The sequence below is a fragment of the Anolis carolinensis genome, unplaced genomic scaffold, assembly GCF_035594765.1.
Source record: "Anolis carolinensis isolate JA03-04 unplaced genomic scaffold, rAnoCar3.1.pri scaffold_28, whole genome shotgun sequence".
In the NCBI taxonomy this organism is placed as follows: domain Eukaryota; kingdom Metazoa; phylum Chordata; class Lepidosauria; order Squamata; family Dactyloidae; genus Anolis; species Anolis carolinensis.
Window position 1 is genome coordinate 157,645 of NW_026943837.1, and position 14,856 is coordinate 172,500.

The following is a 14,856-nucleotide window of genomic DNA, read 5'->3' on the forward strand; positions in this document are numbered from 1 at the left end:
GAGAGATATAGAGGCTCAGCCCTGTCTCGTGCTCTTGGGAAGAGGCCCCACCACCACCCCTAGCCCCGCCCTTTAGTCCTAAAGGGCCTCTCAGGAGAGATATAGAGGCTCAGCCCTGTCTCGTGCTCTTGGGAAGAGGCCCCGCCCCCACCCCTAGCCCCGCCCTTTAGTCCTAAAGGGCCTCTCAGGAGAGATATAGAGGCTCAGCCCTGTCTCGTGCTCTTGGGAAGAGGCCCCACCACCACCCCTAGCCCCGCCCTTTAGTCCTAAAGGGCCTCTCAGGAGAGATATAGAGGCTCAGCCCTGTCTCGTGCTCTTGGGAAGAGGCCCCGCCCCCACCCCTAGCCCCGCCCTTTAGTCCTAAAGGGCCTCAGGAGAGATATAGAGGCTCAGCCCTGTCTCGTGCTCTTGGGAAGAGGCCCCGCCCCCACCCCTAGCCCCGCCCTTTAGTCCTAAAGGGCCTCTCAGGAGAGATATAGAGGCTCAGCCCTGTCTCGTGCTCTTGGGAAGAGGCCCCACCACCACCCCTAGCCCCGCCCTTTAGTCCTAAAGGGCCTCTCAGGAGAGATATAGAGGCTCAGCCCTGTCTCGTGCTCTTGGGAAGAGGCCCCACCACCACCCCTAGCCCCGCCCTTTAGTCCTAAAGGGCCTCTCAGGAGAGATATAGAGGCTCAGCCCTGTCTCGTGCTCTTGGGAAGAGGCCCCACCCCCACCCCTAGCCCCGCCCTTTAGTCCTAAAAGGCCTCTCAGGAGATGTATAGAGGCTCAGCCCTGGCTTGGGCTCTTGAGAAGAGACCCCGCCCCCACCCCTAGCCCCACCCTTTAGTCCTAAAGGGCCTCTCAGGAGAGGTATAGAGGCTCAGCCCTGTCTTGTGCTCTTGGGAAGAGGCCCCGCCCCCACCCCTAGCCCCGCCCTTTAGTCCTAAAAGGCCTCTCAGGAGAGGTATAGAGGCTCAGCCCTGTCTTGTGCTCTTGGGAAGAGGCCCCACCCCCACCCCTAGCCCCGCCCTTTAGTCCTAAAGGGCCTCTCAGGAGAGGTATAGAGGCTCAGCCCTGTCTTGTGCTCTTGGGAAGAGGCCCCGCCCCCACCCCTAGCCCCGCCCTTTAGTCCTAAAAGGCCTCTCAGGAGAGGTATAGAGGCTCAGCCCTGTCTTGTGCTCTTCGGAAGCGGCCCCGCCCCCACCCCTAGCCCCGCCCTTTAGTCCTAAAGGGCCTCTCAGGAGACGTATAGAGGCTCAGCCCTGTCTCGGGCTCTTGGAAGGAGTGTGTGTATATGTGTATGTCTATATGTGTATGTATATATATGTGTGTATGTTGGACAAGACCACGCTTTGCATCCATTTTGGGGTCACATCTGGATGCCAGTTTGGGAACCTTCTCCAAGGTCCTGCGTTCATCTTGGTAGCTCTGAGCGATGACAACAGTGCTCACACAGAGAAGCATCTTTCCTATCACCCACCCTCCTTTTGGAGATCTTGTTAATTTCGAATTAGCTCCCAAAGAGTGCAGAGCCTTGCCTTCTGCTATGCAACTCCATAGCTTCCTAATACAGCCAATGTAGGTCCTCTTTTTCCCAACGAAATCAAGATAACCAGTTGCATCTCCCTTTCAAACAGAACCCAGGGCCCAATATGATGCTTCTTACCTGTGGGGAAAGGGGTGGAAGGAAGGGGCTTCTCGGGAGAGACAGTCCCACTGCCATTCTCTCCGCTTCCGTAACCATCTAGGGGGAAAAAGAAGCATTACGTGAGTATATGCGGCTATGCTTTGGTCCCTCTGCCTGGCAGAACACGGCTGGACTAGATGATCCCTGGGGTCCCCTTACAAGGTCTTTTAAGGTCTTGCGACCGGCCCTTCTCTCACCTCCAGAGGCTTCGTCCGCCAGCAGGTCCTCATCGTCAGAGAAGTCGGCGTAGCTCCTCCAGCGCCTCCGCACCGCCTCCGACTCGGTGTCTTCTGGGAAGGAGGACTCCTCCGGCCGCTGGGATGCATGGCTCACCTGCAGGAAGGAAGGAAAGAAAGAGGATGAGGAAGGGGCCATGCAGCAGACCCCAAAGACCCCGTCGGGAGTCGCAATGCAGAGACTAAATCCCCCTTATGGCATCACGAGATCCTGTGAATTAAGCTTCCAAAATCAACGTTGCTTTGTCTGAAATCTTTCCCTGTTTTCTCTCTATTAACGATGCTTACAGGCTAAGAAAGCATTCCTCTGACCTTGAGTTCCCACACGTTTCCCAGCTATTCTCAGAGAGCGCCTGGAATTATTTATTTATTTATTTGCGGCATTTATATTCCGCCCTTCTCACTCCGAAGGGGACTCAGGGCAGATCACATTAAACATATAGGCAAACATTCAATGCCTTTTAACATAGAACAAAGACAAACAAACATAGGCTCCGAGCGGGCCTCGAACTCATGACCTCCTGGTCAGAGTGATTCATTGCAGTGATTCTTTGCAGCTGCCCTCCAGCCTGCACCACAGCCCGAGCCCATGGTGAACTCTTAACCTTAACCTTGTATCTCAATCTAAGGGAGACTCCCCTGACTCACTGCCAGGACCACCTGGGCTTTCCTGATATTCTAGATCTTGTGAAAGGTCACTCTTATCAGTAACTTCTGCTAGCCTGCGGCCTTTCTGACAATTCAGGGCCTTCAACGTTTCCTTGGTCAACCTGCATAAACCCAAATCCCCCTTCATCATCAGACTGAACCACCACATTCCCCCCTTAAGGTATCACAAGAACCTGTGACATCACTAAGGTCCCCTTATGACATCATTACAAACTGAATTCTCCCCTTATGACACCATGAGAGACTGAACTCCCCCCTGATGACATCACTGGAGACTGAATTCTCCCCATATATCACTAGATACTGTGACATCACTAAGGCCCTCTTATGACATCACTAGAAACTGAATTATCCCCTGATGACATCATGAGAAACTGAATCTCCCCTTTAAGGTATCACAAGAGCCTGTGACATCACTAAGGCCCTCTTATGACATCATTACAGACTGAATCCCCCCCATGACATCACTGGAGACTGAATTTCCCCCATACTAGAGTCTGTGATATCACTACGGCCCTCTTATGACATCACTAGAGACTGAATTCTCCCTTTATGACATCACAAGAAACTGAATTAATTGGATTACAGACTGAATTCCCCCCTTATGACATCACTGGAGACAGAATTCCCCCCTTATGACATCATTAGATTCTGTGACATCACAAAGGCCCTCTTATGATATCACTAGAGACTAAATTTACCCCTTATACTATCATTGGAGCCTGTGACATCACTAAGGCCCTCCTATGATATGATATCACTATGATATCACTAGAGACAGAATTCTCCCTTTATGGCATCAGTAGAAACTGAATTCTCCTCTTATGACATCACTAGAGACTGAATTCTCCTCTTATGACATCGCCAGATTCTGTGACATCATTAGAGTCTTATGATATCACCAGAGCCTGAGATATCACCATAGACCTTTTATGACTTCATCACAGATTTTATTCTCTCGTTTTGTGAAATCGCTTGCTCCTGTGACATCACTACGGTCCTCTGATGACATCACTAGAGACGGTGACTTCATCAGAGCCCTCGTATAACACCACTAAAGACTGAATTCCTCCCTTATGACATCACTAGAGCATGTGACATCACAAAGGCCATCTTATGGCATCATTACAGACTAAATTCCCCCCTTTATGACATCACGAGAGACCGAATTTCCCCTTTATGGCATCACTGCACCCTGAGACATCATTAGAGCCCTCCTATGATATCACTAGAGCCAGAGACATCCCCTTGTGATGAATGAGCTTGGCAACTCCTTCCCCACAAAACTTTGTCGCTTGCGTCCTCAACGCAGCGTTTTGGCGACGGGAAGGGGGGAGACCGGCTGGTTGAGGACGCAAGCGGCAGAGTTTGGTGGGGAAGGAGTTGCCAAGCTCATTCATTGCTATGATAAGTGCCTAGATTTGAATGGCGACTATGTTGAGAAGTGATATTTGGGTGTGGCTTTCAACTGCATATGATAAATGTTTTCTCCTATACTTTGTTCATTTTTAATTCCAAAACATAATCTACTTTCTGGATAACCCTTGTGTCTGTCGAGTAGGAAACTTAGGTACTGCTTTATGCAGGGAGGCCAATTTAACTAATTTATGACACCATAAAAACTACCAGCAGCGTGCGGAAGAATGAGGGAGTACAACATCAAGGACTCGGTGTCACAAGTGGACGGTGAAGCGGCAGCTCCCTGTGTGGCCGGAATCGAGCATACCCTCATGATGCAGGAAGCTGGAAAATGTTAAATTGCCTCTGTGTCTGTCTATATGAATGTTTGCCATGTATATATACATTGTGATCCGCCCTGAGAGAAAGAAGGGCGGAATATAAATACTGTAAATAAATAAATAAATGAAATTTCACAGCACCTCAGAACTACAACTCCCAGAAGGTAACGCCCTTAGGAACCCTCCTAATGTCATAAAGGGAGAAAGAAATGCTTGATTTGGGAAGCTGCGATGGGCACGCTGCAAACGGAGCCGGAATGAGTTAAAGCGCAGGGTCGGCGCGACTGGCACGGAAAGCCCTCCAAGTCAAGTGGGCACACTTCAAGGCCTCAAAGGAGAGGGAGAGGCAAAGGCCTGGTCTTGATAAGGGGGCTCAAGGGCCAAGAAGGAAGAAAGAAAGAAAGAAAGAAAGAAAGAAAGAAAGAAAGAAAGAAAGAAAGACAGAAAGAAAGAGCAAAAGGAAGGAAGGAAGAGGGAGCGAGGGCTCAAGAACCAAGAAGCTATCGAGAAAGAAAGAAAGAAAGAAAGAAAGAAAGAAAGAAAGAAAGAAAGAGCAAAAGGAAGGAAGGAAGAGGGAGCGAGGGCTCAAGAACCAAGAAGCTATCGAGAAAGAAAGAAAGAAAGAAAGAAAGAAAGAAAGAAAGAAAGAAAGAGCAAAAGAAAGAGTGAAAGAAAGAGAGAGTAAAAGGAAGAAAGGAAGGAGGGAGGAAAGAAGGAAGGAAGAGTGAGGGCTCAAGAACCAAGAAGCTATCAGAAAGAAGGAAAGAAAGAAAAAGAAAGAAAGAAAGAAAGAAAGAAAGAGCGAAAGAAAGAAAGAAAGAAAGAAAGAAAGAAAGAAAGAAAGAAAGAAAGAAAGAAAGAAAGAAAGAAAGAGCGAAAGAAAGAGCGAAAGAAAGAGAGAGTGAAAGGAAGGAAGGAAGGAAGGAAGGAAGGAAGGAAGGAAGGAAGGAAGGAAGGAAGGAAGGAAGGGAAAGGAAAGGAAAGGAGGGAGGAAAGGAGGGAGGAAGGAAGGAAGGAAGGAAGGAAGGAAGGAAGGAAGGAAGGAAGGAAGGAAGGAAGGAAGGAAGGAAGGAAGGAAGGAAGGAAGGAAAGAAGGAAAGGAAGAGAGGGAGGGAAGAAGGAAAGAAGAAAGGAAGGAAAGGAAGGAAGGACGGACAGACTCAGGAACCGCAAAGCTGTTGAGGAAGGAAGGAAGGAAAGAAGGGAGTTAAAGGTCTCAAGATCCAAGAAGCTATTGAGAAAGAAAGAAAGAAAGAAAGAAAGAAAGAAAGAAAGAAAGAAAGAAAGAAAGAAAGAAAGAAAGAAAGAAAGAAAGAGCAAGCGAGCAGAAGGGAGGGAGGGTGCGTGGGTGAGGGATACAGACAAAGATGTCAGTCTTTTACTTAATACGACAACAATTAAGTTTCTAGTCCTCAGGAAGGGGGACAAGTTTGTAGATGAGAATTGCAACCCTGCAGAAGAGAAACGCCTGGGCTTGAGATGCCCAGACCGCCTGATGCAACTTGGCTGGCTTCAAAGGCGCGCAAAGTCAACCGAGTGCGAATCCGGAGCGAAGGCCTGCTTTCTTTGGCCAGAGATGGTGAGCCCTCACGTGCATGTGTCCGTGCGGAGGAGGCCAAGCCGAAGGGACGACCTAGGGATGCTGGGATGGGGAGTCCCGCCACCTCCGAAAGCACCTCTCTCCCCACTCCAGAGGCCCACACGAAGCCAAGGTGGTGCGTGCAAATGCACAATCGATTACACAAACAAGCACATCTGGAAAAGGGAGAGATGACCCGAGCGGAGGCCGGAGTGGCCAAAGAGCATTCCTGAGGCCTCTCAAAGCCCCGCGCAGCTGCATCCCTCTCCTGGCCAGGCCCACACAGACATTGCCGGGACATGGAGTCATCCCTGGGCCCAAAGGAGGCAACGAGAAGCAATGAGGACACCATGGAGCTGAGAAAGCAGGACTACAACCCCCAGCGTCCACAACACCGCCTTCAAATAACATTGCTCTGCAATGTATAATTACGATTGCAACAGTTCTTGCAATTGGAAAAAAGAGGCAGATGCATGTGGAATGAGTCTGTTCCTCTGCCAAAAGGCTATTTCTTGAAACCGCAAAGGAGACAGCAAGAAGCAATGAGCCAAGAAAGTGGGACTACAACCCCCAGCGTCCACAACAAGGCCTCTATTTGGGGGATACTGGGACTTGGAGTCTCCAAAGGAGCCTTCCTCATGCACCACCTTCAAATAACATTGCTCTGCAATGTTTAATTACGATCCCAACGGTTCTCGCAATTGCAAAGAGGAGGCGGATGCACACGGAATGGGTCTGTTCCTCTGGCAAAAGGCTATTTCTTAAACAGCAAAGGAGACAACAAGAAGCAATGAGGACACCATGGAGCCGAGAAAGCAAGACTACAACCCCCAGCATCCACAACAAGGCCTCTATCTGGTGGATACTGGGACTTGGAGTCTCCAAAGGAGCCTTCCTCACGCGCCGCCTTGAAATAACATTTCTCTGCAATGTGTAATTACGATCCCAACAATTGGAAAAAAGAGGCAGATGCACGCGGAATGGGTCTGTTCCTCCGGGAAAAGGCTATTTCTTGAAACAGCAAAGGAGACAACAAGAAGCAGTGAGGACACCATGGAGCTGAAAGCGGGACTACAACCTCCAGCGTCCACAACAAGGCCTCTATTTAGTGGATACTGAGTCTTGGAGTCTCCAAAGGAGCCTTCCTCACACACTGCCTTGAAATAACATCGCTCTGCAGTGTGTAATTATGATCCCAACAGTTCTCGCAATTGGAAAAAAGAGGCCGATGCACGCGGAATGGGTCTGTTCTTCCAGCAAAAGGCTATTTCTTGAAACAGCAAAGGAGACAAGGAGATATGAGGACACCATGGAGCCGAAAAAGTAGGACTATAACCCACAGCATCCAAAACAAGGCTTCTATTTGGTGGATACTGGGATTTGGAGTCTCCAATGGAGCCTTCTTCATGCACTGCCTTCAAATAACATCGCTCCGCAAAGTATAATTACGATCCCAACGGTTCTCGCAATTGCAAAGAGGAGGCAGATGCACACGGAATGGGTCTGTTCTTCCGGCAAAAGGCTATTTCTTGAAATAGCAATTATCCCACCCTGTTATCACAAGGTCTTCCTTTGCTTTCAATGGACTTGGTCGGGCGATCACAAGATTGCGAGGCAGCGTTCCAGTGAAATGGGGAAGAAAAAAAAGAAGAAAAAAAAGCATGATCTAAAATCATAACTCCATCCATCCCAGATGATCTCAAAGTTATCATGCATCACAGGTTGAGGGGAAATCACGGGATTTTGGGCCAGGTTCTTAAACCCAGAATGAAATCGGCGACAGTGTAATATTTTAATACTTTGCAGTGCTGTGAGTTGCTTTGAGTCTCACTTGAAGAGAGGAAAACAGATTATTACGGTATTATTAGGATTATTCGTAATGGTATTATTAATAGCTAGCTTGGGTACCGGGCAATGCCCAAGTTATTTGAAAAATGTCAATGTTTTAATTGTACTAAATGCATAAGGTTGTGGGTGAACTACAACTCACATCCTGCCAGGTGAACCCCCAGAAACTCCATCAGGACTTGAAGTTTGTTATGTTGGGAAAATTTGCTCTGGATGCATCATGGGTGGGGTTAGCGTGATCTATATCTGCAGGGTGAACTACAACTCCCACTCTGGTGAGTCAGTCCCCTCAAACCCCTCCAGCAGGTTGAGTTAGTCATGGGGGTTCTGGGTGCCAAGTTTGGTCCAGGTCCATCAGCGGTGGAGTTCAGAGTTTCCCTGGTTGTGGGTGAACTACAACTCCCAGAAAGGAAGGTCAGTTCCCTACAAACCCTTCCAGTAATCAAATTTCAGCATGTCAGGTCTGTTTACCAAGTTTGGTCCAGATCCATCAGCGTTTGGGTTCACAGTACTCTCTGGATGCAGGTGAACTACAACTCTCCCAAATCAAGGTGAATTTTCCCCAAAGACCTCCAGTCTTTTTTGGTGGCTGTGAGGGCTCTGTGTGCCAAGTTTGGTCCAATTCCATCTTTGGTGGAGTACAGAGTGCTCATTGACTGCAGGTGAACTATACATCCCAGTACCTACAACTCCCAAATGTCCAGGCCAATTCCCTTCAAAACCCACCAGTATTCAAATATGGGCATATCGGGTCTGCAAGCCAAGTTTGGTCCGGATCCATCATTGTTTGGGTTCATAGTGCGCTCTGGATGTAGGTGAACTACAACTCCCTCAAATCAAGATGAATTTCCCCAAAGACTCAATTATTTTTTGTTGGTCATGTGGGTTCTGTGTGCCAAGTGAGTTCCAGTTCCATCGTTGGTGGAGTCCAGAGTGCTCTTAGATTGCAGGTGAACTATACATCCCAGTACTTGCAACTCCAAAATGTCCAGGCCAATTCCCCTCAAAACCTACCAGTATTCAAATATGGACATATTGGATATGCATGCCAAGTTTGACACAGAACCACCATTGTTTGGGTTCATATGGCACTCTGAATGTAGGTGAACTACAACTCCCTCCAAAGACGTCCAGTATTTGTCTTGATCACGGGGGTTCTGTTTGCCAAATTAGTTCCAAGTTCCTCGTTGGTAGAGTTCAGAGTACTCTTAGATTGCAGTTGAACTATACATCCCAGTACCAACAACTCCTATAAGTCATGGTGAATTCTCCCCAAACCCCTCCAGTATGTTCAGTTGCTGATGAACTCCCCTGTTTTCTGTGTATCATAGGAAAAGGTGAAGGGAGAGGCAGTGGGCGGGATCATGCAAATTCCACAATAGTGAGAAACAGTGGGGTGCCTGTGGTGAAGGAAACACAGAAAATCTAGGATGAAATTGTCCCGGTCTTAAAGCCTTCCTTTGGGTGGTGTTTGTGGAGGACGTTGACATGTTCACAGCGCTCGCCATAACCTGCAACGTCATTGGTATCTCCTGAGTAGTGGGAGATATAGCTATTTGTGGAAGTGGGAGCTTGTCTGTGGAAGTGGACACCCCAGCCACACACATGCATTCATATTTTCAGTTTCAGAATAACAATAACAATTGGGACAAATCCCAGTATCAGTCCTTCAGGCCTTCTCAACATATTGTTGCTGTGATTGTTATGAACAACGATAACAACAAGAACGCAGGTGCCACGACTGAGAAGGTCTGACCCTGGGATGTGTCCCAATTTGGCCTGCAAACGGGAAGGAAATGGGTTGTTATTTTCCATCCTTCCAATCCTGTCGTTCCTCCAGATGTTGGGGCCTCGGCCGGGGCTTCTGGACATTGAAGTCCAAGACATCTGTGGTACCGAAGGATCCAGGAATCGCTACAACTCGGACCCATAGTGACCGTTCGGGGACTTGTCGTTTGGGCCGAAGCTGGGTCCAGTGGCCAAGAAGCCTGCGAGCCCCCTTCTCTTGGGCCGCTCCTTTGGCCGTTTTCCTTTGCCGCTGCCCGGGGGGCAAAGGACTGTTGCGGTCGCAGGAATTCGTCAGGGCAGCACTTTGCAGAGCAAACAGGGCATTACTCCGCATTACTGCAGGCTGGACGCTCCGGGGACAAAGGCAAAGAGGGGCTGAGATAAAAGGGGGCTTAGCGCGGCCGGAGCACGGAGCCGCAAAAGGCCAACAACGAGGAGGAGGACGGGGCACCATGCCAGCTTCCAGGGAGGAGAGGAGCAAGATCATCGCACACCAAACAACCTAGAAGTATATACACTCAAAAGGCATGGGAAACACCCCCAACGCCACACACGCACTCTCCAAAGCAAGGAGGCAAGTTCTGCTGCTTACTCTACAGGAGGCGCTCATCTGTAGGCAGGCCACACGCCACACACATACTCTCCAAGGCAAGGAGGCAAGTTCTGTTTCTTACTCTACAGGAGGCATTCGGCTGCAGGCAGGCGTGTGCACTTTCTGGGCCTGCATGCCACACACACACTCTTCAAGACAAGGAGGCAACAGGCAAGTTCTGTTTCTTACTTTAGAGGAGGTTCCCAGCTGCAGGCAGGTTGCACACCACACATGCACTCTGCAGGGAAAGGAGTCAAGTTCTGCTTCTTAGTAGAGGCGGCACTCGGCTGCAGGCAGGCTGCACACCACACACATAGACTCTAAGGCAAAGAGGTAAGTTCTGTTTCTTACTCTAGAGCAGTGGTTCTCAACCTGTGGGTTCCCAGATGGTTTGGCCTTTAATTCCCAGAAATCCTAACAGCTGGTAAATTGCATGCAGCCTAGCACCTCCTCTAGAGCATTGGTCCTTAACCTGTGGGTCTCCAGGTGTTTTGGCCTACAATTCCCAGAAATCATAGAATCATAGAATCACAGAATCATAGAATCATAGAATAGTAGAGTTGGAACAGACCACATGGGCCATCCAGTCCAACCCCCCGCTAAGAAGCAGGAAATCGCATTCAAAGCACCCCCGACAGATGGCCATCCAGCCTCTGCTTAAAAGCCTCCAAAGAAGGAGCCTCCACCACGGCCCCGGGGAGAGAGTTCCACTGTCGAACAGCTCTCACAGTGAGGAAGTTCTTCCTGATGTTCAGGTGGAATCTCCTTTCCTGTAGTTTGAAGCCATTGTTCCGTGTCCTAGTCATCTGTCGGGGGTGCTTTGAATGCGATTTCCTGCTTCTTAGCAGGGGGTTGGACTGGATGGCCCATGTGGTCTCTTCCAACTCTACTATTCTATGATTCTATGATTCTATGATTTCTGGGAATTGTAGGCCAAAACACCTGGAGACCCACAGGTTAAGGACCAATGCTCTAGAGCAGGGGTCCCCAAACTAAGGCCCGCGGGCCGAATGCGGCCCTCCAAGGGCATTTATCTGGCCCCCGCCCTCAGTTTAGACTTAGCCTCGCCCTAAGTCTGAAATGACTTGAAGGCACACAACAACAACAACAACAACAATCCTAAGTAACTTGACTATCTCATTAGCAAGAAGCAGGCCTACACTTCCCATTGAAATCCTGATAGGTTTATGTTGGTTAAAATTGTTCTTATTTTTAAATATTGTATTGTTCTTTCATATTTGTTTTGTACTACAAATAAGACATGTGCAGTGTGCATAGGAATTTGTATTTTTTTCAAACTGTAGTCCGGTCCCCCAACACTCTGAGGGACCATGGACCGGCCCTCTGCTTAAAAAGTTTGAGGACCCTTGCTCTAGAGGAGGTGCTAGGCTGCATGCAGGCTGCACACCACACACACACACACTCCAAGGCAAGAAGGCAAGTTCTGTTTTTTACTTTAGAGGAGGTGCTCAGCTGCAGGCAGGCCGCACACCACACACACTCTCTCCAAGGAAAGGAGACATGTTCTGTTTCTTACTCTAGAGGAGGTGCTTGGCTGCAAGCAGGCTGCACACACCACACACACTCTCGAAGGCAAGGAGGCAAGTTCTGTTTTTTACCCTAGAGGAGGGGTTTGGCTGCAAGCAGGCTGCATACCATACACACACTCTCCAAGGCAAGGAGGCAAGTTCTGTTTTTACTCCAGAGGAGGGGTTTGGCTGCAGACAGGCTGCACTCCACACACACGCTCTCCAAGGCAAGGAGGCAAGTTCTGTTTTTTACTCTAGAGGAGGGGCTTGGCTGCAGACAGGCTGCAGACCACACACACTCTCTCCAAGGCAAGGAGTCAAGTTCTGCTTCTTAGTAGAGGCGGCACTCGGCTGCAGGCAGGCTGCACACCACACACATAAACTCTAAGGCAAAGAGGTAAGTTCTGTTTCTTACTCTAGAGCAGTGGTTCTCAACCTATGGGTTCCCAGATGTTTTGGAATTTAACTCCCAGAAATCCTAACAGCTGGTAAACTGGGATTTCTGGGAATTGTAGGCCAAAGCATCTGGAGACCAACAGGTTAAGGACCAATGCTCTGGAGGAGGTGCTAGGCTGCATGCAGGCTGCACACCACACACACACTCTCCAAGGCAAGGAGGCAAGTGCTGTTTCTTACTCTAGAGGAGGTGCTCAGCTGCAGGCAGGCTGCAGGCCGCACATATGCTCTCCAAGGCAAGGAGGCAAGTTCTGTTTCTTACTCTAGAGGAGGTGCTCGGATGCAGGCAGGCTGCACGCCACACACTCTCTCCAAGGCAAGGAGGCAAGTGCTGTTTCTTACTCTAGAGGAGGTGCTCAGCTGCAGGCAGGCTGCACGCCACACACTCTCTCCAAGGCAAGGAGGCAAGTGCTGTTTCTTACTCTAGAGGAGGTGCTCGGCTGCAGGCAGGTTGCACGCCACACACTCTCTCCAAGGCAAGGAGGCAAGTGCTGTTTCTTACTCTAGAGGAGGTGCTCAGCTGCAGGCAGGCTGCACGCCACACACTCTCTCCAAGGCAAGGAGGCAAGTGCTGTTTCTTACTCTAGAGGAGGTGCTCAGCTGCAGGCAGGCTGCAGGCCACACATACGCTCTCCAAGGCAAGGAGGCCAGTTCTGTTTCTTATTCTAGAGGAGGCGTTCAGCTGCAGGCAGGCTGCAGGCCACACATACACTCTCCAAGGCAAGGAGGCCAGATCTGTTTTTTACTCTAGAGGAGGTGCTTGGCTGCAGGCAGGCTGCATGCCACACGCACACTCTCCAAGGCAAGGAGGCCAGTTCTGTTTCTTACTCTAGAGGAGGTGCTTGGCTGCAGGCAGGCTGCATGCCACACACGCACTCTCCAAGGCAAGGAGGCCAGTTGTGTTTCTTACTCTAGAGGAAGGGCTTGGCTGCATGCCACAGACGCACTCTCCAAGGCAAGGAGGCACATTCTGTTTCTTACTCTAGAGGCAAGGAGGCTGCTCACGAAAAGCAGGCGAGGAACAGGGATCAGCTCCCTCTTGCTTTTGTGTTGAGCTGATTTTTGTGTGGTGGGGGGAGCTCCCCTTTACATGCTCCTGAAGTAACTTAAGAATGAATGCAACTAAGGAAAACGGGTTCCGTGCACAACTCTAATATACACTCAAAAGACATGGCAGGCCAAGATCGCACAGCAAACAACCCAGAAGTATCTCCACTCAAAGGCATTGCTTGTGGCACCAGGGCTTCTAATGTGGGCCTGGTGACTTCACGATAATGTGACGGTTGTGACTTTGCCCTGTATTTTTAGCGCGGCATTATTTATAGAGGGTTTAGATGCCGATGCGATTTTTATATGCTCCAATTTGCGGGCCGTTTCGGGGCAAGCGAAGGCACTGCTGCTCTCCCGGCGGTATGTTTGCCTCCTTTCTTTCCTTTGCCGCCGCGGGCCACGAATACCTTTGAGGGAAAGAAGAAAAAAGCCAACCGCAAAGCAAACAGGTCGGCTGTCCCTGAGTCAACCCTGGGGAATGCCAGCCGAGCCTTGAAAGCAAAGGAGGGAAAGAAGGAAGGAAGGAAGGAGCGGCAGAGAAGAGTGATTATGACGACGACGACGAGACAACTATGAGGCGCAATGAAACAGAAATGTGGGACATGCACAAATCTTCCCTTGGCTTTCCCTGGGTTTCCTTGGCCCTCTCCCTTCCCTCCAGCCAGGAAAGACTGACCTCACTGCATCTGGAAGGCCAAAAAGAAATCGCAGAGAAACGGCCCGGAGCACCAAAAGTGTCCGGATCTGGGTCCGGAGCATAACACATCTGGATCGCAAGGGTCCCGATATCCAAGACTTGAACCCACTACGCCAACTTAGTTATGGGATCCTAGCATGTGTCGTTTCCCCTCGTTCTTGGCCTTTTCTGCCACACTGCAAGTCCCAGGTATCCCCAGCATTGAGCCTGTTTTGGGCACCTTTTCCGAGCAAAACAACAACAACAAAAGTAGGGAATATACGCTCTTTTTGATCTGAAATTAAAGGCATTTGGAGGCTTTTCACTTAAGAGTTTATTATTATTATTATTATTATTATTATTGACACAAGACAGAGTAAGAGACAGCCAACGACATCTATATGCTGGATTTCGTATCACCAAATCACAAGTCAAACACTTCCCAAGTGTCTAGGACTCTGTGATGTATTATTATTATTAATATTATTATTATTATTGACAGAAAGACATAGTATGATACAGAAAACGAGATGTATATGCTGGATTTTGTATTACCAAATCACAAGTCAAACACTTCCCAAGTGTTTAGGATTGTGTGATGAATTATTATTATTATTATTATTATTATTGACACAATGACATAGTGTGACACAGCAAACGAGATCTATATGCTCGATTTTGTATTATTATTATTACTGTTATTATTATTGACACAAAGACATAGTATGACACAGCAAACGAGATTTATATGCTGGATTTTGTATCACCAAATCACAAGTCGAACACTTCCCAAGTGTTTAGGACTGTGATGCATTATTATTATTATTATTATTGTTGTTATATTTACTTACACCCTGCTTTATCTCTCCCAAAGGAGACTCACGCAAAGCCTTGTGAGAAAGTGGTTTCGAAAGAGTGTCGGGCAATACAAAACGGAGACAAATATCTATACACATAATAAAAGTGAAGATATGTATGTGTGCATGTGGGTGGGGTGCCCATTTCCACAGACAGGCTTTCACTTCCAC

At 48.8% G+C, this 14,856-nt stretch overlaps 1 protein-coding gene across 8 annotated transcripts in view; it reads right to left on the bottom strand.

Moving 5' to 3' along the window:
• hspg2 (heparan sulfate proteoglycan 2) overlaps window positions 1-14,856 on the bottom strand; it is a gene marked incomplete at its 3' end in the record, with an annotated part of 196,940 nt that overhangs the window by 156,558 nt on the left and 25,526 nt on the right. For all 8 annotated transcript variants that reach the window (XM_062966741.1, XM_062966738.1, XM_062966739.1 and 5 more), the window contains 2 exon segments: window positions 1,646-1,723; window positions 1,864-1,999. In XM_062966741.1, the coding sequence (XP_062822811.1) occupies window positions 1,646-1,723; window positions 1,864-1,999 (214 nt within the window).